General features: G+C 35.0%; 1 protein-coding gene across 1 annotated transcript in view; it reads left to right on the forward strand.

Annotated features, from left to right (window-relative positions):
* ADAM18 (ADAM metallopeptidase domain 18) overlaps positions 1 to 25036 on the forward strand; it is a 175872-nt gene that overhangs the window by 91084 nt on the left and 59752 nt on the right. Inside the window, exons 15-16 of the mRNA XM_045997442.1 lie at positions 4096 to 4201; positions 18293 to 18479. Of these exons, the coding sequence (XP_045853398.1) occupies positions 4096 to 4201; positions 18293 to 18479 (293 nt within the window). The remainder of the gene's footprint in view (positions 1 to 4095; positions 4202 to 18292; positions 18480 to 25036) is intronic.

Raw genomic sequence — 25036 nt, forward strand, 5'->3', positions numbered from 1 at the left:
GTTTGAAGAAAATGTGGAAGCCTATCATTCATAACACAAATTGTATCCCCATTAGGATCTCTCTCCTACCTGTTATGGACACTAAAGCTGAAAATTAAGTTAAGGCACAGCAAAATAGAGCCAGGATTTGCTGGAACTTATAAGGGAGTAAAAGAAATATACCTCAATGGAGCTGTAGGTCCTAGACAGCATTTACTGCTAGAATCAAGGGAGTTTACATGGAACTGGATTCTGAGACTGTTTGATATAAGATTAGAGAGGGGAACATAAGATGAGATACGAAAGTTCATTGTTTTCGGAGCACTCTCCCAAAATAATAGGAATCATCCTGGCTAGGATCCTAGAAGATGGTAAAAAAATTCTATTAGAAGTGTTTCCAGAGGCAGGCAAAAAAATGGGATGGCTCACTCTAAGTGAAATTTAAATGATGAAATTGCCATGAGATAATGGAGGAAAGAAAGAAAAGTCTCAGGGAAATTGATATAATGTATATGCTATAAATACAAGGCCAAATAGCCCCAACAGGAAGGCCCAATGTCACAGGGAATGTGGCGCTAACAGGTCTTAAATAACTTTAAGTCTTCATTATGGCCTTCTCTGTAGGCCAATGGTGGCAGGAGGAGATGGCAATATAGAAGTAAGCTCACTAATAGCAATGGTCATGATTGATAAGGTCTTAAAAGTATCAAGGCCTGAGAGCAATGCTTGGCTTCCAGAAACCAGATGGATAAAATTATTGTAATAAGCAGTAGCAGACATGGACACCTAGTCTACAGACAATCATGAAGATAGATAATAGAATATTACTCATTTTGTACCATCAAAGGAAATTAAAAAATGGATGACTAGGGGACTCAGTAGAGTTACATTAATAAATGCCATAATTTCATGTTCAAATTCTGAATGTAAGCCACTTTTCACAACCAAAACTCATTGCCATTAAGAGAGGGTTAGAGTTCCAGAAGGGAAAACCACACAACACCTTGGCAAACATACATGTTAACAATTTCTCTAGCACATCCTCGAATGATTCTCAGTCAGTTAATTAGGTATCTATCTGTTCATGTGGGAAATGAAATAGCCAAGCACTTTGGAAACTAGTGGACAAAGAGTGTGTGAATTGACATGAATTAACCAGAAACCCAGTGTCATCATAGTGTCTTTGTAAGAGTGGGGACTCATAGGGGTTAGGTAATAGAGTCTTTGATAACTTTCAATGTACAATGGGTCCACTAGGTCCACAAATCTATTTGGTAATTATTTTTCAGTCCTAGAGGGTATCATCAGGTTTGACATGTTAATAGTTTTTGCAATCCTATCATTATATCCTTAGCCTAGTTGGCAAGGCCATGGAGAAATCTTCTGTAAATGTCTCTTTCCAGAAATTATTGCTATTTGTTTTAAAGCATCTTTGATCTCACAAACCTGAGATTGAGACCAGACCTGAAACCATAGTCAGATGCCCAACTGACTGAGACAGCCAGGTGCCCCCAAACTAATGTCACTTTTTTTTTAAGATCTAAGAGATGCAGAGATGGTTCTGTATATCTACATTTAATTACACATGATTCTTGAGGAAACCAGATGGCATCAGAAGATAATAAGAATCTATTGCAAATGGAGACAAGTAGTAGACTAAGTAATTATACCCACTATGCCAGATATGGTGTCTATGCTAGAGCAGAATAACATGGCCTCAGATATGTGGTAGGAGTATAACCACTGATTTGGAAAATATATTATTTTCTTTTCCTATTTGAAAAAAATAATTACAAATGGTTTTGCTTTCATGTGTACTAGATAATGGCATTAATGTTGAGTTTTGTTGCAGGGTTAGTTTTACTCTCCTGCCCTCAATCATAATGCAATTGTAGAGATATGTAATATCACATTGCCTACTCCATCAATGATTTTGTTCTAATCCAGCTAAATAAGCAAAGCCTCCTAGAATATTAGAGCATTAAATAAAACACGTGTAAATAAAAACACCAGAGACAGACTTTCAAAATGTTTAGAAATTTGTCATCAGTAAAATTTTAAAGAGTCCAGTGATCAGAGGTATGACCTGACATCCCATGCAAAGTAAAAGCAAACTGTATGTATCTTGCTTCTTATTGAACTAAGAAGTACAATAGCTGGTAGTTCTCTTTGGGATCTAGAGGCAGTATATTCCACATGGGGAAGTACTGCTTAGTTTCATCTACTAGACGACATAAAATGTTGTTAATGTTGAATGAGGTGAAAAGCAGAAAAAGGCTCTGCAGCATGTCCAAGCAGCAATGCAAGAAGCCATGCATTCTGAATTATAAAAACACAGTGGCCCCAATAATATCAGAAGTGCAGGTCGTGAGAGAAAAAAAAAATCTGTGTGGGGCTTATACCAAGCTTCTTTGGGAGAATGACAGGGCAGTTCTCTAGGCTTCTGGAGCAAGATTGTGCCATCTAAACTGGAGAACAATACCACTTTAACAAAACAGTTCTGGTCACACTAGTGACCCTTGTAGAGATAAAGAATCTTTTAGACACCAAATAACCATGCATTCAGAACTGTACAGCCTAAGCTCAGTTATGTCAGACATACTAAGTTAAATGGTCAGATAGATAGAAGTCATTTATTCACCTGGATGCAAGCACAGGCAAAAAGAGAGAGCAAAAGGAATAAGTCCATGAGCAGGAAATCTAAAACAGTACACATTTCTCCTCTTTGCATCTCCCTCCACTCACACCTATGGATACATGGGATTTCATCATGACAAAATTACACAAGAAGAACAAACCAAGGCTTATTTTATACATATGATGGGTTAGTCACTGGCTATAAGTTGGCTGGGGGGAGCAGTAGCCATACTGCAAAACACACTTTGGAGGATGCCTTGAAAGATACTGACCATCTAGTTATCTTTTCATGTAGAAGGAGAAACAGCCAGAGGTAGGTTATAGATAAACTCATGAACAATGACAAAGGGCCTAGTTTCTTGGTGGGAAGCCTGGATATGAAAAGACTAGAAGATTAGAGGCAAGAGTTCTGGGATAGAAATATGTAGGTAGATACATGGAAATGAAAAATAATATGAAGACCTTCATATTAATCTAACAGATTAATACCCATCAACAAGCACCACCACTGAAGAGACACAGAACAATCAAATAAGCATAATAATTTGGCTAGTTTACATCAGTCAGCAACCATCATTATCCACACCAATGCCAGTAGAATGGACACCTTTCTAGGCTTTCTAATTTTTTTTATTACTGCCTCTGAAATAACTGGTTTTATCCTGAGTTTAGTTTATCTTTTTTTTGAGTACTTTTGCCTTCTGGTCAAATACAGCCAAAAGTAACAGACAGATTCTGTTTCCCTACTTCTCTGACTAAGACAACAAGTTTATTAAGGCTATTATCACCCTTTCAATCATTGAGAAGAGAGTTTCTCCAAGTGTTTCACCCTCACATAGCATGAATTACTCTTCCTTATCCAATGATAGTAATTTTCTTATCACCTACTATAAGGCTTCAATGACAATGCCACATATTTTACAGGAAAATTCCACTTTTATGTACCAATTCATATATTTAATGAAATGGAAACAATCCTAAAATATCTCAGATTTCCATATCCAATACAACTATTTTGCTACTCCATTTTACTTTGATAATTATACCTAGACAAATGAACCTCTACTTAAAAGATTGCTTATCCCCCATCAGAAAAAAAGGAGAATGTTACACTTGTTCTATTCACAAGTCCCACAATATTTTTTGCCCATAAGTGACATATTCAAATCTCTCATTTCATTGAGAAGGTCAAATTACAAGGTCAAGTCTAATATTCATTGGATGAGGCAGTATGCATTCTCACAGGAAGAGGCAGCAAATTATTTTTAACAATAATTTAATTTTACTACAATAGATATAATTATTTTCTGTATTTTGTTAGATAATTATTTCTTTCTACTTGCATTAACAGTATACACACAGGAAAAAAATAATGACTTTTTTCTTTATATTTTATTTATGAAATAAGAGTTTTTTTATGAACAAAAAATTTAATTTGGATTAAGAATAATAATTTAACAGACATCTTTACATTTTTAGGTGCTCAAAGTGCTCCATTTTCCTGTTTCAAAGAAATTAATTCCCACGTTGACAAATCTGGAAACTGTGGTTTTAAAAATTCACAACCATTACCTTGTGATCAGAAGTATGTATATAGAAATTAATTTTTGTTGGGTCATAAAAATTATAGTTTTCCTGTCAATAGACACTAAAGAGTAATGGACAGTAAACTGTACATCAGTAGAATATTTTCAAATAACATTATATATATTGTTCTTCAATATAATTCAGTTTTCTTTTTTGCTGCTTTTTTCCCCAGATATAGTCTAATAATGAGACTAAACCAAAAAAAAGGGGGGGGGGCTGATGCTTATCTTATTACCAGAGGTAGGAAATGGGCCAAAAATCAGAAACTTGTACACTATCTTGAGATTTAAAACTGTTTTTTTTTTTTATTTAGGTAATAATCCTAAAACAAGTGCTTTGATTTTTAAAACATAAAATTATTGAGAGGAATAAGTTTCCATTTATGTTTTTGTTGTTTGTTTCCAAAATACTGATATGTAAAGCATGGAAGTACCTATGAGGACTTAATTGGGAGTACTATAATATTTTTAAGGGATTTATGAACTCCAATAAAGGACAGCTTAGTCCATAACAAATACTGCCTGAATTTCATAAGAGTATTGAGAACAAAAGAATCAAAAATAATAATAATAACAACAGAGAGGAGGTTGACCAAGATGGCAATATGGAGATCTTGGAATTTTACTCCTACCACAGAAACACTGCAGGTTCATGTACACATGGAACAATTACTTCTGAAAGAAATCCAGAAAATATCTGAGACTTCTACACACTGAGCAAATGAGGAAATACTCACTGAGATGGGCAGATACATACTCTCTCCATAAACCCCACAACTAGCCCAGCACCATGCAGTTAGAAGGGAACTCTTAACTGCAGCTTCTTCCTGAGGAACAAAAGATTTGGACTCCACATTTAGTGTCCCAATATGTAAAACACCTCCATATCTTAAAAAGGAAAGAAAAAGAGTGAAGATTGCTTAAGGAACTCATGGGACACCACTAAAGAGAGCATTATACACACTATAGGAGTAACAGAATGGAAAGAGAGTGAGAAAAGGACAGAAAGGTTATTCGAAGCAATAATGGGTGAAAATTTCCCTAATCTGGAGGAAAGAAACAGATACTCAGATCCAGGAAACCCAGGGGGAAGCAAAAAGATGAATCAAAAATCCCCACAGCAAGATATGTTAAAATTAAACTGTCAAAGATTAAAAACAAAAGAATCTTAAAAGCATCAAGAGAAAAGTAACTTGATAGGTACAAGAGAACACGAAAAAATTATAAGTAGGTTTTTCAGCAGAAATCTGCATGCCAGAAAAGAGTGAGATGTTAGAAAGAATTTTCCAGACAAGCAAAGCTGAAGTTCATCATAAGACCAGTCTTACAAGAAATGACAAAGGTGATTCTTTAAGCCAAAATGAAAGGATACTAATTAGAAAAAGAAAACGTATGAAAGAACAAAACCCAGAAGAAATAGCAAATAAATAGTTTAAATCAGAATATCCTAATGTAATACAGTGGGGGATAAATCACTCACACTCTAGTTTAGGATTAAAGGACAAAAAATTAAAAATAACTATAACTACCATAAGTTGTTAATTTATAAATACTGTAAAAAATACACATTGTGAGCACAAAAATATAAATGTACAGGAAGAGTGTAAGAATGTAGAGCTTTTATATGTGTTCAGTTTTTATCAACTAAGATTGATTGTTACAAATATAAGCTGTTTTATGTAAACCTCCTGATAAACAGAAAGCAAAAACGTAAAGTAGATGCACATAAGATAAAAAAGAATTGTATGGGATCAAAGCATACAACTACAGAAAATAAAATCAAATCATAGAGGGAGACAATAAAAGAGGAGTAAAGGAACAAAGGAATTACAAAACAACCAAAAAAATTTACAAAATTGCAATAATAAGTCCCTATCTATCAGAAATATAAATAGACTACGTTCTCCAATCAAAATACATAAAGTGGCTGAATGCATAAGCAAACAAGAGCCAACAGGGGTGGTTGGGTGGCTCAGTTGGTTAAGCACCTGCATTTAGCTCAGGTCACGATCCCAGGCTCCCTCCTCAAAGAAGAGTCCACTTCTCCCTCTGTCCCTCCCCCTGCTTTTGCTCTCTTTCTCTCTCAAATAAATTAATTAATTAAAATAAATAAATTAAATAAATTTTAAAAAGACAGTAATATGTTGCTTACAAGGAACTTCAGCTTTACAACACACAGAATGAAAGTGAAAATTGGAAAAAGGTAATCCAAGCAAAATGAAAATAAAAACAAAATAAATCACCAACAGTGTAGGAGGGTTCCCCTTTCTCCGCATCCTCGCCAGCATCTGTCATTTCCTGACTTGTTGATTTTAGCCATTCTGACTGGTGTGAAGTGATATCTCATTGTGGTTTTGATTTGTATTTCCCTGATGCCGAGTGACGTGGAGCAGTTTTTCATGTGTCTGTTGGCCATCTGGATGTCTTCTTTGCAGAAATGTCTGTTCATGTCCTCTGCCCATTTCTTGATTGGATTGTTTGTTCTTTGGGTGTTGAGTTTGCTAAGTTCCTCATAGATTTTGGATACTAGCCCTTTATCTGATATGTCGTTTGCAAATATCTTCTCCCATTCTGTCAGTTGTCTTTTGGTTTTGTTAACTGTTTCCTTTGCTGTGCAAAAGCTTTTATCTTGATGAAATCCCAATAGTTCATTTTTGCCCTTGCTTCCCTTGCCTTTGCCATTGTTCCTAGGAAGATGTTGCTATGGCTGAGGTCGAAGAGGTTGCTGCCTGCATTCTCCTCAAGGATTTTGATGGATTCCTTTCTCACATTGAGGTCCTTCATCCATTTGGAGTCTATTTTCATGTGTGGTGTAAGGAAGTGGTCCAATTTCATTTTTCTGCATGTTGGTGGGAATGCAAGCTGGTGCAACCACTCTAGAAAACAGCATGGAGGTTCCTCAAAATGTTGAAAATAGAACTACCCTATGACCCAGCAATTGCACTACTGGGTATTTACCCTAAAGATACAAACATAGTGATCCGAAGGGGCATGTGCACCCGAATGTTTATAGCAGCAATGTCTACAATAGCCAAACTATGGAAAGAACCTAGATGTCCATCAAGAGATGAATGGATAAAGAAGATGTGGTATATATACACAATGGAATACTATGCAGCCATCAAAAGAAATGAAATCTTGCCATTTGCGACGACGTGGATGGAACTAGAGCATATCATGCTTAGTGAAATAAGTCAATCAGAGAAAGACAACTATCATATGATCTCCCTGATATGAGGACATGGAGAAGCAACATGGGGGGTTAGGGGGATAGGAGAAGAATAAATGAAACAAGATGGGATTGGGAGGGAGACAAACCATAAATGACTCTTAATCTCACAAAACAAACTGGGTTGCTGGGGGGAGGTGGGATTGGGAGAGGGGGAGGGGGTTATAGACATTGGGGAGGGTATGTGCTATCATGAGTGCTGTGAAGTGTGTAAACCTGGCGATTCACAGACCTGTACCCCTTGGGATAAAAATACATTATATGTTTATTTAAAAAAAAAATTTTGGAAGGGGAGGCGAACCATAAGAGACTATGGACTCTGAAAAACAACCTGAGGGTTTTGAAGGGTCAGGGGTGGGAGGTTTGGGGAACAGGTGGTGGGTAATAGGGAGGGCACGTTTTGCATGGAGCACTGGGTGTTGTGCAAAAACAATGAATGCTGTTACGCTGAAAAAATAAATAAAATTTTAAAAAAAGAACAAACAAAAACAAAAAACAAAAAAAAACAAAATAAATCAAACAAAACAAACAAACAACAACAATGAAAAGCCAAAAGAAAAAGCACAGATAGCTATACTTATATCAGACAAAATGACTTTAAGCCAAAGACTGTAATAAGAGACAAAATGTCATTATATATAATGATAAAGGGATTAATTCATCAAGGCAATGTAACAGTAAATATTTTTGTACCAAACTTAGGAGCACCAAAGTATAAAAAGCAAATATCAATAGATTGAATGGAGAAACATACAACAATACAATAATGGTTGGGGACTTCAATACCCCACTTTCAACAATGGGTAGATAGATCAGACAGAAAATCAGTAAGGAAACATCAGCCTTAAACTACCTATTGGACCCAATGGACTTAACAGATATTTATAGAACATTCCATTCAGCAGCAAAGTACATTCTTCTTAAGCACACAGAGGCTTTCTTCAGGAGAGCATATATTAGGCCACAAAAAAAGTCAATAAATGTAAGAAGATGAAACAATATCAAACATCTATTCCAACCATAATGGTATGAAACTAGAAATTAATTGCAAGAAAAAAACTGGAAATTCACAAGTTTGTGTGGAACAAACAACATGCTACTAAACAACCAATAAGTCATAAAAGAAATAAGAAGAGAAGTAAAAAAAAAATAACTTGGAAAAAATGGAAATGGATACACAACATACCAGAATGTTTGATGTAGCAAAGCAGTTTTAAGAAGGAAGTTTATTGTGATAAGTATCCACATAAAATAGAAGAAAGATCCAAAATCAACAACATAATTTACACCTCAAATACTAGAAAGAAGAATAACCTATGCGTAACTTGAGTAGAAGAAATAAAATAGCATAGAGTGGAAAGAAATGAGACTAAAAAGTCAATAGAATAGATCAATGAGGTCTTTCATCCATTTAGAGATTATCTTCATGTATGGTGTAAGAGAATGCTCCAGTTTCATTCTTCTGTATATAGCTGTCCAATTTCCCCAGCACCATTTATTGAAGAGACTATCTTTTTTTCCACTGGATATTTTTTCCTACTTTGTCGAAGATTAGTTGACCAGAATTGAGGGTCCATATCTGGGCTCTCTATTCTGTTACATTGGTCTATGTGTCTGTTTTTGTGCCAGTACCATGCTGTCTTGGTGATCACAGCTTTGTAATACAGTATGAAATCAGGCAACGTGATGCGTCCAGCTTTCTTTTTCTTTTTCAACATTTCCTTAGTGATTCAGGGTCTCTTCTGGCTTCATACAAATTTTAGGATTGTTTGTTCCAGCATTTTGAAGAATGGTATTGCTATTTTGATTGGGATGGTGTTGAAAGTATAGATACCTCTGGGCAACATATTCGTTTTAATGACGTTTATTCTTCCGATACATGATCATCGAATGTTTTCCCATCTTTTTGTGTTTTCTTCAATTTCTCTCTTTTTTTTAAGATTTTACTTATTCATTTGACAGACAGAGATCACAAGTAGGCAGAGAGGCAGGTAGAGAGAGAGAGGAAGGGATGCAGGCTCCCTGCTGAGCAGAGAGCCCGATGTGGGGCTCAATCCCAGGACACTGAGATCATGACCTGAGCCAAAGGCAGGGGCTTTAACCCACTGAGCCACCCAGGCACCCCTCTTCAATTTCTTTTATGAGTATTTTGTAGTTCCTAATGTATAGATCCTTTACCTCTTTGGTTAGATTTATTCCTATATTTTGGATTTTGGTGCTACTGTAAATGGAATTGATTCTCTAATTTCTCTTGCTACAAGTTCATTGTTAGTGTATAAGAAAGAAACTGATTTTTGTATCTTGCCACATTACTGAATTGCTGTATGAGTTCTAGTAGTTTGGGGGTGGAGTTTTTGGGTTTTCCATATAAAATATCATGTCATCTGTGAATAGAGAGAGTTTGACTTCATTGCCAATTTGAGTATCTTTTATTTCTTTTTGTTGTCTTATTGCTGTTGCTAGGACTTCCAGTACTATGTTGAACAAACAGTAGTGAGAGTGGTCATCCTTGTCATGTTCCTGATCTTAAAGGGAAGGCTGTCAGCTTTTCCCCATTGAGGATGATGTTTGCTGTGGGTTTTTCATAGATAGATTTTATAAAGTTGAGGAATGTTCCCTCTATTCCTATACTTTGAAGTATTTTAATCAGGGACAGATGCTGTAACTTGTCAAATGCTTTTTCTGCATCAATTGAGAGGACCATGCGGTTTTTCTCTCTTCTCTTAATGATTTGTTCTATCACATTGATTTGCAAATGTTGAACCACCCTTGCATCCCATGGATAAATCCCACCTGGTCATGGTGTATAATCTTTTTAATGTACTGTTGGATCTTGCTGAGAATCTTGGCATCCATATTCATCAGGGATATTGGTCTGAAATCCTCCTTTTTGGTGGGGTCTTTACCTGGTTTTGGGATCAAGGTAATGCTGACCTCATAGAATGAGTTTGGAAGTTTTCCTTCTGTTTCTATTTTATGAAACAGCTTCAGGAAAATGGGTTTTTAAAGAAGAAATTTAAAGAAGACCAGTCCCTGGTCCCAGCCTGAGTGTTGGGAGTGGGGGATAGGAGGATTGATAGCGCCCCCTCCTTCCTGACAGTTGATGGAACCAGGGCTGTTCCTCGTGACAACTGATGAATGGACAGTGGGAGAGGGCTCTCCATTCTCGGGCTGGTGAGGGGAAGCCTGCCCCTCCCACCTGCCTGCTCCTTTCCCCTCCCTCACTCACTGGGGAAGTTGCCTCAGCTCCTGCTCACAGGGACAAGTTGTTTCCTTAAGAAAAACCCCACTGGCACCTGACTCCAAAGATCCAGAACAGCCCTTGGGTCAGGGTGGGAAGGGAACCCCAAACCCCACAGAGGCAGTTGTGGTGTCTGTGCCAACCCCCTCCCCCAGTCACCTTCTCTCCCCTCCCCCTTCAGCCCAACTTCTCTCCAGGCTGTTTCTTTTTTTATGACTGTAAACATAGATAGTGCTTTATTTTGTTAATAAGATAATGATGAGTAACTTAACCAGCACCTTTCTCCTGTTTACACTTGGGGAATTTTTTTGTTTTCTGTTGGCATAATAAAGACAGACCATTTCTGAAAAAAAAAAAAAAAAAAAAAAAAAAGGGGGAGGGGAGTTTTTAAAGAAATTTTTAAATTTCTTCTTTAAATTTTTGGTAGAATTCCCTAGGGAATCCATCAGGCCTGGACTCTTGTTTTTTGGGGGAGGTTTTTGATCACTGCTCCAATCTCATTATTAGGTATTCATCTATCCAGGTTGCCAATTTCTTCCTGATTCAGTTTTGGAAGCTTATAGGTTTCCAGGAATGCATCCATTTCTTCTAAGTTGCTTAACTTTTTGGCATATAGCTCTCGATAATAATTTCTGATCATTGTTTCTATTTCCTTGGTGTTATTCATGATCTCTCCCCTTTCATTCATAATTTTATTAGTTTGGACCTTTCTCTCTCTCTCTCTCTCTCTCTCTCTCTCGGTATAAGTCTAGCCATTCTTTCAACATACCACCTTCTAGTTTTATTAATGCATTTTACTGTATTTCTGGTTTCTAATTCATTGATCTCTGCTCTGATCTTATTTCCTTTCTTGTGCATGGGTTAGGTTTAATTTGTTGTTGATTCTCACAGAGTGGAAGAAGATATTTGCAAATGACACTACAGACAAAGGGCCAATATCCAAGATCTATAAAGAACTTCTCCAACTCAACACCTAAAAACAGAAAATGATGTCAAAAAATGGGCAGAAGACATGAGCAGACACTTCTCCAAAGAAGACATACAAATGACTCACAGACACATGAAATACTGTTCATCATCATTAGCCAGCAGGGAAATTCAGATCAAAACCACATTGAGATACCACCTTACACCAGTTAGAATGGGAAAAATACACAAGGCAAGAAACAACACATGTTGGAGAAGTTGTGGAGCAAGGGGAACCCTCTTACACTGTTGGTGGGGATGCAAATTGTTGCAATCACTTTGAAAAACAGTGTGGAGATTCCTCAAAAAATTAAAAACAGAACTACCCTATGACCCAGCAATTACACTACTGGGTATTTACCCCAAAGATATAGATGTAGTAAAAAGAAGGGTCATATGCACCCTAACCTCCATAGCAGCAATGTCCACAATACCCAAAATGTGGAAAGAGCCAAGATGCCCTTCAGCAGACAAATGATTAAAGAAGATGTGGTCCATATACACAATGTAATATTACTCAGCCATCAGAAAGGATGAATACCCAATTTTTGCATCAACATAGATGGGACTGGAGGCGATTATGCTAAGTGAAGTAAGTCAAACAGAGAAAGTCAATTATCATATGGTTTCACTTATTTGTGGAACATAAGGAATAGCATGGAGGATTAGGAGAAGGAAAAAATGAGGGGGGAGAAATCAAGTGAGAGATGAACCATGAGAGACTGTGGACTCTGGGAAACAAATGGAGGGTTTTAGAAGGGAAGGGGGTGAAGGGATGTAAGCCTGGTGATAGGTATTAAGGAGGGCACAGATTGCATGGAGTACTGGGTGTTATACGCAAACAATGAATCATGGAACACTACATCAGAAATTAATGATATATTATATGGTGCTAACAACACAATAAAAAATGACTGATTGAAGTATTAGAAACAGGGAAAAAAAAGATCAATGATACTGAAAGTTGATGAAAATATCGATAAAATTGATCAAACTAACTAGATCTACTGAGAAAAAAGAAATATGACTCAAATAGCTAAAACTGGAAATGAAAGAGAAGACATTATAAAGGATATCACAGAAACAAAAAGGATCATAAGAAATAACTATGAATGGTTATATACTCCAAAATTAGACAAGGTAGAAGAAATGGATAATTAAACTAGACAGACACAATCTACCAAGTGAATCATGAATGAATAAAAAATCTTAACTGACCAAACAAATGAGAGTGAATAATTAGTCAAAACCTCCCCAAAAACAAAATTCCAGACTCAGATGTCACCATTGGTGAGTTCTGATAAGCATTTAAATAATCAATAGCAATCCTTGTCAAAATCTTGTAAAAACCTGAAGAGGAAAAAACACTTCTGAAGTCATTTTACAAAGTTAGTATTATTACTCTAATAATAAAGCTGGGCAAGCATATTATAAGAGGAGAAATAATAGGCCAATATTCCTGATGAACACAGATGCAAAAATCCTCAACAAAATATTAGAAAATTAATTAAGGAGTACTTTAAAAGGGGGATGCCTGGGTAGCTCAGTTGGTTGAGCACCCAACTCTTGATTTTAGCTCAGGTCATGATCTCAGGATTGTGAGATTGAATTGGGACTCGATCAGCATAGAGCCCTCTTAAGATTCTCTCTCTGCCCCTTCCCTCTTGCTCTCTCTTTCTCTCTCAAAAAGAAAAAGTACATTAAAATGATCATACATCATATCAAATGACATTTATTCCAGTGATGAAGGGATGGTGCACCCTCCACAAATCAATCACTATGTTACACCACATTAACAAAATTAAAGTATAAAAATGACATAATTATCTCAATAGGTATGGAAAAAGCATTTGACAAAATTAAACATCACTTTATTATTAAAAAATATTTGTATAGCAGTATTGTACTTCAACATATATTGTCATATATGACAATTCTACAGCTAACATTATATTAAAGGTGGCAGCTCAAAATTTTTCCTCCAAGACCAAGAAAAAGACAAGGATTCATTCTCTTGTTACTTCTATTCGAAATAATGCTACAAGTACCAGCCATAATAATTAGGCAAGAAGAATAAGAGGCATCCTGGGGGTGCCTGGGTGACTCAGTGGGTTAAGCCACTGCCTTCGGCTCCGGTCATGATCTCAGGGTCCTGGGATCGAGTCCCGCATCGGGCTCTCTGCTCTGCAGGGAGCCTGCTTCCCTCTCTCTCTCTCTCTCTCTCTCTGCCTGCCTCTCTGTCTACTTGTGATCTTTCTGTCAAATAAATAAATAAAATCTTAAAAAAAAAAAAAAGAATAAGAGGCATCCAAATAAGAAAGAAAGCCTGGTGGTGGGTATTAAAGAGAGCATGTGTTGCACAGAGCACTGGATGTGGTGCCTAAACAATGAGTCTTGAAACACTGAAAAAATAAAATTAAATTTAAAAAAAAGAAAGAAGTGAAATTGTCTGTTGTAGTTGATACAATCTTACATGTGGGAAACATATGTGGGAAACCACAAAAATGTTAGAGCTAGTATAAAAATTCAGTAAAGTTTCAGGACACAATTTCAATATACAAAAATTATTTGCATTTCTATAACACTAATAATGGAAAGAGAAGTATTGGAAAAGGAAATTAATATCCCATTTATAATAACATCATAAAGAATAAAATACTTAGATACGAATTTGTCCAAGGAAGTGAAAGATATATGTATTGAAAACTATAAGAAATTGGTAAAATAAATTGAAGAACCCACAATAAATATAAAGATATTCTATGCTGATAGATTGGAAGAATTAATATTGTTAAAATATATCTACTACCCAAGGTATGTACAGATTCAATACAATCCCTATCAAATTCCAATGTCATTTTTTACAGAAAGACAAAAGAATTTAAATTATATGAAACCACAAAAGACCCCAAAGATCCAGAGTGATATTGAGAAAGAAAAACAAAACATCACACTTCCTGATTTCAAATTGTACCAAAAAACTATAGTTATTAAAAAAAAAACTATAGTATTAGTACTTAAAAGGGTATGATATTGGCACAAAAAATTGACATATATTAGTGGAACAGAATAGACAGTCTAAAAATAAATACATGCATATACAATTGATTAATTTTCAACAAAGAAACCAAGATTATACAATGATAGTCTGTTCAACAAATCAGTTGGGAAAATGGGATATCAATCTCACAAATACACAAATATTAACTAGAGTGGAAAAAAGACTTGAATTTAAGATATGAATATGTACAACTCCTTAAGGAAAATACACATGATAATTTCCATGACAGTAGTCTTGGCAATAATTTTTTATTGTCACTGAAAGCAAAAGCAGAAAAAAATTTACACAAGTTGGAGTACAACAAACTAAAAAGCTTCAACTTAGCAAATGAAATCATCCACAAAATGAAAATGCAAACTATGGAATGGAAGAAAATCTTTGCAAACCAAATATCTGATAAGGAGTGATATTTAAAATAGGCAAGATATCTTCCAACTCAATAATAAGAAAAAAAATTTTTTAATGGGCAAAGGACCAGAACAAACATTTTTCCAAGGATATATGTATGGCCAACAAATACATGAGAAAATATTCAGCATCACTAATCATCAAGGAAACGCATGTCAAAACTACAATATCAACTCACATCTGTTAGGATAGCTATTATAAAAAGGCAATGGATAACAAACACTGGCAAAGATGTAGGGAAAAGGGAACCCTCATATAGTGTTATGGGAATGTAAACCATATAACCACTATGAAAAATAATTTGGAGTTTCCTCAGAAAATTAAAAATAGAACCATCATATGATCTTTCAGTCTCACTTCTAACTGTAATGAAAAGAAAGGAAATAATATTTTGAGCCAATTTAATTACAGCATGATTCATAATAGCCAAGGTATGGAAACAATCTACATGTCCAGCAACAGACAAATGGATCAGAAAAGTGTTATGTATACAGTGGAATATTGTTCAGCTTTAAAAAGAAGGAAATCTTGTCATTTGTGACAACACGGATATACCTCGACATCTCTATGCTAAGTGAAATGAGCCAGACAATGACAAATAATAGTACCACTTAGATGTGGAATTTTAAAAAATGTTAAACTCCTATAAAGAGAGAGTAGAAAAATAGTTGTCAGTGAGAAACAGAGGTAAGTTAATAAAAGAGTACCAGTTTTCAGCTTTAAGATGACTAAATTCCAAGGATCTAATGTATAATATGGTGACTATAGTTGATAACACTGTATTATATAATTGAAATTTTCTAAGAGAGTAGAACTTAAATGTTCTCACACACAAAAAGGATAAATAAATGAAGTGATAAATGTGTTGTCAATGGGGAGAATCCTTTCATAATATATACCTATATCAAATCATCACTTTGTACATTTTAAATTTCTTACAAGTTTGTTAATTGCCCCCCAGTTAAGCTGCAAGAGCATAGTAACATAAACATGTCCTGGGGATCTACTACACAACATAGTTACTACAATTAAAAATATGGCATTGTATACTTAAAATTTGCTAAGTGGTAGTAGTTATATTAAGTGCTCTTGCTACAAAATATTTTAAAATAATATAATAAAATTATTTATTATTTATTATTATTATTATTATTATTACACAAAGGCAGGAGGAAACTTTGGGAAGTGATGGATATGTGTATGTCCTTGACAATACTGATGAATTCATGAGTGTGTGTTTATCCCCAAATTCATCACATTGTTTACATTAAATATGTACAGATTGTAGATGTTAATTATAACTTAAAGTGGCTTAAAAAATAGTTATAGATCCAAATTAAAGAAACAAGGGAATGGAGAGAGAATATAAAAATATTCAGGGTCAAGTGATCCAGGGAGAAGCAGGATTTTCCTTAACTTCCAAAGACATGGTCAGGAAAAATTGTAAAATCCTTTGGTAAGCACTACATTCAGCATGCTTATAAAACAAAACAAAACAAAACAAGACAAAACAAAAATACCTTGCTTCCTTCATGAAGATTATAAATAGCCAAAGAAAATGTCTAGTTGGGTGGGACTAAGATTGTATCCACCACTTTGCTTCCACATGAATTTACTCTAAGTATGACATGTAGAGGATGCAGAATTTCCCACATGCACTCTCTTCCCACTCTTCCCAATGCAAGAGTATTAGATTGAAAGAGAATCTCTGGAATCACAAAATAGTGATGAGGAGAGATCTGATAAGGAGATCCATATAACTCCAAAAGACAAGATTTAGTCAGTCACACCTTGTTAGACACTAATACAGAATACCAGTGATCAGGCGGACTGAGTTATACCGCAGTGGCTGCCAACAAAAATAGGAGGTGGGATAAACCAGCTATGCTTAATCTCTCTCCCTGATGGCCAGAAGCCATGTCAACTAACCTTGGCCTAAGATTTTTTGTAGAAGTATGGACAGAAAAGGTGAAAGAAACTGTGAAACTCTAGCAAGCACAACTTACCCAGATTTCATGGTGCATACATTTTCCTGAAATGAAATCACCAGCACAATTCTTCTGCTCTAAGCAGACTGTGATTCCTTTCCAGAAAAGAAAAGCCTGTTATTTGGTTATATGGTTTAAGATATATGCCATAGAAAGACAGTGGAGCTGCAACCAAAAGAAGTATCTAGATCCAAGATAGAAAATCTATGCTGAGAAGAAAAGCTTGAAAAGAGATTTGAACTTTGGCTCCCAATTTCACTTGAATCTTTTACCTCATTGTGCCATTAACCTAATCTCTGTGATGTTAAAAGAAACTAAAATGGTCTTTTAGGACAAATGGATAAGATTTTCTAAGGGAAGACTTTTGAAGAAATAATAAGGACATGCTTGACAAGCACATATCAATAGTTAAGAATAGTTGTTTCCATTGAAAATGAGAATTGATATATCTGAGTGACTCCATGAGCAAGAAATGACATAGATTACTTTCCAGGGCATGGTCTAGGAATATTGTAAGCATCTAGAGAAGCAGTATTCTGTCCAGTGATAGATTATGAATGGCTAAATAAACTGTTTATGGGATAATGTTTGGTATGCTTGTGGCATAAAGGAGATCTCAAGTTTCTTAATTCTCAAGAGAGGTGCAGAACCAGTGCAAGTATCGGCATGTTGGAAAAATCTTGGGATCAATGTGAAGAGTGTGTATACTAAGAGATGTACTGATTAAAGTTCATGGTAGGGACAATGGACATTAACAGAAGGGGCTCAAAATATATAGAGAGTTAATATATGCAACCAGCTACTCTCAGGAAATGTTGGGTAACAAATGACCAGACTGGCCTAGCAGTATCAAAGTGGAGGCAGGTGATGAATTTTCCCAAAGAATGTGGTAAAATATGATGGCTAGACATCCATCTAGCCTTGTCAACTGAAGGCTAGACAAAACGTTGAGTTCTGAAATAGGAAATGAGGTTACGACTGCAAATTTGAGTTAAGTGTACAGTATTCAATTCAGTTCCAGTGCTAATGAATGGATTGTTTTCAGTTGTTGTGCCCCATAGGATAATATTATCTTGGCATTTTTTTTCTGCCAAAAGTTTTATATCACAAATTAAACAACATTAGTGTTATACAATACTTATTTGGAAGTTGGTATCATTAGAAGACAAAATGATAGGAATTTTTTTTTCATTTCAGGGATGTTCTCTGTGGAAAATTAGCTTGTGTTTTGCCACATAAGAATTATACAAATGATGTTCAGTCTGCAGTTTATTCATATATTCAAGGGCATGCATGCGTATCTATAGCTACTGGATCATCAGTGAGATCAGATGGAAGAGATTTTGCCTATGTAGCTGATGGAACTGTTTGTGGTACACAAATGGTAACAAAACATGTTCATTTATATTTAGCTGCGTTATATTATGTAATTATCAAATACTATATTCCATAATGACTGTCACAGTTATACTGAATGGATTTGAACCTGGTGCTGTAAATTATTTTCCATACAATATTGAAAATATAATTAAACTAGGCCTCAGCTATCCAATAACTTTGCTTTTTGGTTGTTATAACCTGTTATTATCCTTGTATGAGAAGATATGTATGTGTTTTAAGCACAGCATTCCACTAAACTGAGAGATGATTTTAAAAATTAGATCTTGAAGAGATTATGCTGAGCAAAATAAGCCAAGCAGAGAAAGTCAAGTATCATATGGTTTCACTTATTTGTGGAGCATGACAAAGAACATGGAGGACATGGGGAGATGGAGAGGAGAAGAGAGTTGAGGGAAAGTGGAAGGGGAGATGAACCATGAGAGACTATGGACTCTGAAAAACAACCAGAGGGTTTTGAAGGGGCGGGGGGTGGGAGGTTGGGGAACCAGGTGGAGGGTAATAGGGAGGGCACGTATTGCATGGAGCACTGGGTGTGGTGCAAAAACAATGAGTACTGTTACGCTGAAAATAAATAAATTAAAAAAAATGTTATCCATGAAAAAAAAATTAGATCTTTGAATTCTAACAAATTTCAGTTTCTCCTGCTTCAAAAAGAAACATAACTGAACTTTTATATTTCCTAAACCATCTGTTTACATTTATAATCAAAGTATAAGTGTGAGAGGTTTGGAAGAACCAAACAAGAAGTCTATACCAGGAAAGCATGGTTATAGTGATGTACAAGCTTACATCCATATGCATATATACATACATATAAGCATTTGCACTTATATATGCATACAATAAAGGGAGAACAAAGATGATTTCATTCAGAGGCTGCTAGTCAATTTGGAAGTATAAGTGCACACATCCCAGAAACTATAAGGCATCTGAGATTTAAAGTAGCAATTGTAAATCAGTGTGCTACATATAAATGACATTCAAACTTACTTGTTGAATTAAAAATAAGACAAAGCCTTGAAATGACAAAATGATTAGCCAATTCTTTTTTATTTTATAATGTATGTTTATTTAATTTTTATTCAGGTATGTTTGACATAAAAATTACATTAGTTTCAGGTGTATAACACAATAATTTAACATCATACACTTTGTGATATGATCATCACAATAAGTCTATAGTCCATCATATTCAATACATTATTGACTATATTTCTTATGCTGTGCATTATATCCCCATGACTTATTTTATATCTCTATGCTTGTACTTTTTAATCTCCTTCACCTCTTTTGCTCTACCCAAACCCTTTCCCTCTGACAACCACTGATCTGTTCTCTGTGACTGTAAGTCTGGGTTTTATTTTGATTGCTTTGCTCTTTAGAATTATAAAGGTGAAGCTGTATGGTATTTGTTTTTCTCTCTCTTACTTATTTTATTTGTATAATAACCTTAAGTTTCATCCACATTGTCACAAAAACCAAGATTTCATTATTTTTTGTGGTTAAGTAGTAATGCATTGTATATATATATACCACATCTTTATCCATTCATTTATGGATGGACGTTTGGGTTGCTTATGTATCTTGGCTAATGCTGCAATCAACAGAGTGGTACACATACCTTTTTGAATTAGTGTTATTTTCTTCAGATGGATATCCAGTAGTGGAATTACTAGATCATATGGTAGTTCTATCTTTAATATTTTTTTATTTTATTTTATTTTTTCAGTGTATCTTTAATATTTTCAGGAAACTCCATACTATTTTTCATAGGGATTGCACCAATTTACATTTCTATCAATAGTGCACAAGATAGTCCTTTTCTCCATATCCTCACCAACACTTGTTATTTCTTGTCTTTTTGCTTCTAGCCATTGTGACAACTGTAAGGTGATACTTCACTATAGTCTTGATTTGTATCATCCTGATGAGTAGTGATGTTGACCTTCTTTTCATGTGCCTGTTGGCCATCTCTATACATTTTTTGAAAAAATGTATTCAGATCTTTTTTCCTTTTTTTAATCAGAATTTTTCTGTTATTGAGTTGCATGTGCTCTTTATATATTTTGGATCTGAGCCCCTTATTGTACATATGATTTGGAAATATCTTTTTTCAGTAGGTTTTTTATTTTTTATTTGGTATCTATTTATTTTACAATTGTTTCCTTCACTGTGCAAAAGCTTTTTAGTTTGATGGAGTTCCATTTGTTTCTTTTTACTTTTGTTTCTCTTGCCTTTGGTGTCAGATTCCAAAAATATCTTTAAGACTGTGTCAAGGAGCTTATCACCTATGTTTCCTTCTAGGAATTTTATGATTTCAGATATTACATTCAAGTCTTTACTATGTTTTGTACATGTTAAGATGATGGTCCAGTTTTATTCTTTTGCATGTAGCTTAGTTTTCCCAACATATTTTGAAGACATTATACTTTCCTAATGTATATTTTTGTCTCTTTCATTGTAAATTAATTGACCATATATGCATAGGCTTCTTTTTCTGTTCAGTTGGTTTATATGCCTATCTTGATTTCTGTACCACACGGTTTTATTTGCTATAGCTCTGTAGTCTAGTTTGAAAAGAGAAAATGTGGTGTCTCCAGCCTTGTTTTTCTTTTTGAGGATGGTTTTGTCAGTTCACTGTCATCTGTGATTCCATACAAATTTTAAAATAATTTTGGTTTCCATTTTGGTGATGAATGTCTTTGGAGATTTGATAGGGATTGAATTTAATCTGCAGATTGCTTTGGGTAGTATTGATATTTTAACAATAATGATTCTTCCACTCCGTGAGCACAGGATATCTTTCCATTTATTTGTGCCATCTTCAATTTCATTCATCAATGTCCTATAGTTTTTTTAGCATACAGGTCTTTAAACTCCTTGGTTATTTTATTCTTTTTGATGCAACTGTCAGTGGATTTTTTTTAAATTTCTCTTTCTGATGGTTTATTAGCATGTAGAAAACACAACAGGTGTTTTTATATTGATTTTTTTTTAATCCTACAACTTTACTGAATCTAGCTCTAACAGTTTTGTGGTAGAGTCTTTAGGGTTTCCCCCTTTTTAAAGATTTATTTATTTTAGAAAGAAAGGCAGATTGTGTGCAAATGGGGGTAGAAGCCAAGGGAGAGGAACAAGTAGACTCTGCACTGAACATGGAGCCCAACATGGAGCTTCATCCCAGGACCCTGCAATCATGACCTGAGCAGAAATTAAGAGTCGGATGCTTAACTGACTGAGCCTCCCAGGTGCCCCAGAGATTTCTATATATAATATCATATCATCTGCAAATAGTTAGTTTTACTTCTTCCTTTCCAATTTCTATGTCTTTTATTTGTTTTTGTTGTCTAATTGTTGTGGCTAGAACTTCCAATACTATGTTAACTAAAAATTGTCTTGTTCTTGGTCTTAGAGGTAAAATTTTCAGCTTTCCATCATTGAGTATGATATTAGCTGTAGATTTGTCATATATGGAATTTATTATGTTGGGGTATGTACCATCTATATACATGTTGTTGAGAGTTTTTATCATAAATGGATGATGAATTCTGTCAAATATTTTTCTGCTTCCATTAAGATGATCATATCTTTTTTTCTTTTATGTTGTTAATTTGGTGTATCCCCTTAATTGATTTGCTGAAGGTGACCTGTCCCAGCATCACTGGAATAAATTCCACTTGATTATGGTATATAATTCTTTTAATGTATTGTTGAATGCAATTTGCCAATATTTTATTGAGGATTTTTACATCTATATTCATCAGGGATATTTGCAATACATTTATTTTCTTGTCATGTTCTTGTCTGGTTTCAGTATCAGGGTAATTAATGTTGGCTTTGTAAAATGAGTTTGAAAGTACCTTTTCTTCTCCAATTTTTTGGAAGAGTTTGAAAAGGATATGTATTAAATCTTCTTTGAACAGTTGGTAGAATTTACCATTGAAGATATCTGGTCCCAAACTTTTGTTTACTGAGGGTTTTTTTTTTATTCACTGAATCAAATTTCTTATTAGTAATTGATCTATCCAGATTTTCTATTTTACTTATTTATTCATTTATTTGAAAGAAAGAGTGAGAAAGGAAAGAGAGAAGAGAACACACAAGCAGGGGGAGGCCCAGGGGAGGAGAAAGAATCTCAAGCAGATTCCGTGCTCGCACGGAACTGAATGTGGGGCTTGGTCTTGTGACACAAAGAATAAGAGTTAAGAGGCTGAACTTAAACCAAGAGTCAAGAGTTAGACACTTAACCGATTAAGTCACCCAGACACCCATAGATTTTTATGGTTTTTTTTAATGAGTTAGTATTGACAGATTATAAGTTTCTAAGAATTAATCCATTTCTTCTAAGTTGCCCAATTTACTAGTGTAAAATTGGTCATCGTAGTCTCTTATGATTCTTTGTATCTCTATGATAGGAGTTATAATTTCTCTTTCATATCTAATTTTATTTACTTGAGCACTCTGTTTTTCTTGGTGAGTCTAACTAAACATTTGTCAATTTTGTTTATCTCTTCAAAGAACTAGCTCTTAGTTTTATTAATATTTTCTATTGCCATTTTAGTCTTTAGTTTGTTTATTTTAGATCTGATCTCTATTATTTCTTTCCTTCTACTAACTTTGGCCTTACTCTGTTCTTTTTCTAATTCCTTTATGTGTAAAGCTAAATTATTTACTTGAGATTTCTCTTGTTTCTTGTGATAGACGTGTATTGCTACTAACTTCCCTCTTATAATTGTTTTTTGCACCGTCCCATACATTTTGTTAAGCTGTATTTCTGGTTTTTTTGTCTCAGGATTTTTTAAATTTTTCCTCTGATTTCTTCTATGACCCAGTAGTTGTTCAGCAACATTTATTTAATCTCCATGTATTTCTGTTTTTTTCTAGTTTTCTTGGGATTGATTTCTGGTTTCACACCATTGTGGTGAGAGCAGATGCTTAATATGACTTCCATTTTCTTGAATTTATTGAGTCTTGTTTCATGGCATAGCATGTAATCTATCTTGAAGAATATTCCGTATTCACTTGAGAAAAATGTTTATTTTTCTCCTTTTGGGTGGAATATTCTCTCTACATCTTTTAAGGCCATCTGCTCTATGTGATGTTTAATGCTGATTCCCTTTTTTTATTTTCTGTCTAGATGATGTATTCATTTATTTTAGTGGGATGTTAGAGTGTCCTACACATTGTATTTCTGTCAGTTTCTCCTTTTAGTTCTATTAATATTTTTATGTATTTTGGTGTTTCTATATTAGTTGCATATATATTTATAAATACTACATCTTCTTTTTTTTTTAACCAAGAAACAGATTCTTTTTTTTTGTTTTTGTTTTTTAATTTATTTATTTTTATTTGTTTATTTACAGCATAACAGTGTTCATTGTTTTGGCATCACACCCAGTGCTCCATGCAGTACGTGCCCTCCCTATTACCCACCACCTGGTTCCTCAACCTCCCACCCCCCCCCACCCCCCCCGCCGCCCCTTCATAGACCTCTGGTTGTTTTTCAGAGTCCATAGTCTCTCATGGTTCATCTCCCCTTCCAGTTTCCCTCAACTCCCTCTCCTCCTTAAACAATTCATGGAAACCAATGAGAATGAAGACACCTCGGTCCAAAACCTATGGGATACAGCAAAGGCGGTTCTAAGGGGGAAATACATAGCCATCCAAGCCTCCCTCAAAAACATTGAAAAATCCAGAATACACCAGCTGTCTCTACACCTTAAAGAACTGGAGAATCAACAACAAATCAAACCAACTCCACATGCAGGAAGGGAAATAATCAAGATTAGAGCAGAGATCAATGAGGTAGAAACGAGAGATACAGTAGAACATATCAATGAAACTAGAAGCTGGTTTTTTGAAAGAATCAATAAGATCGATAAACCATTGGCCACACTAATCCAAAAGAAAAGAGAGAAAGCCCAAATTAATAAAATTATGAATGAAAAGGGAGAGATCACAACTAACACCAAGGAAATAGAAACAATCATCAGAAATTATTACCAACAGTTATATGCCAATAAGCTAAGCAACCTAGATGAAATGGATGCATTCCTAGAAAGCTACAAACTCCCAAAATTGAACCAGGAAGAAATTGACAACCTGAATAGACCGATATCTAGTAATGAGATTGAAGCAGTGATCAAAAACATCCCAAAAAACAAGAGCCCAGGACCTGACGGATTCCCTGGGGAATTCTACCAAACTTTCAAAGAAGAAATAACACCAATTCTCCTGAAGCTGTTCCAAAAAATTGAAGCAGAAGGAAAACTTCCAGACTCTTTTTATGAAGCCAGCATTACCCTGATCCCCAAACCAGGCAAAGACCCTACCAAAAAGGAGAATTTCAGACCAATATCACTGAGGAATATGGATGCAAAGATTCTCAACAAGATCCTAGCAAACAGGATCCAGCAGCACATTAAAAAGTTTATCCACCATGACGAGGTGGGATTCATCCCTGGGTTGCAAGGTTGGTTCAACATTCGCAAATCAATCAGTGTGATAGAACACATCAATAAGAGAAGAGAGAAGAACCAC

This window comes from Meles meles, chromosome 2 (assembly GCF_922984935.1).
Source record: "Meles meles chromosome 2, mMelMel3.1 paternal haplotype, whole genome shotgun sequence".
NCBI lineage: Eukaryota > Metazoa > Chordata > Mammalia > Carnivora > Mustelidae > Meles > Meles meles.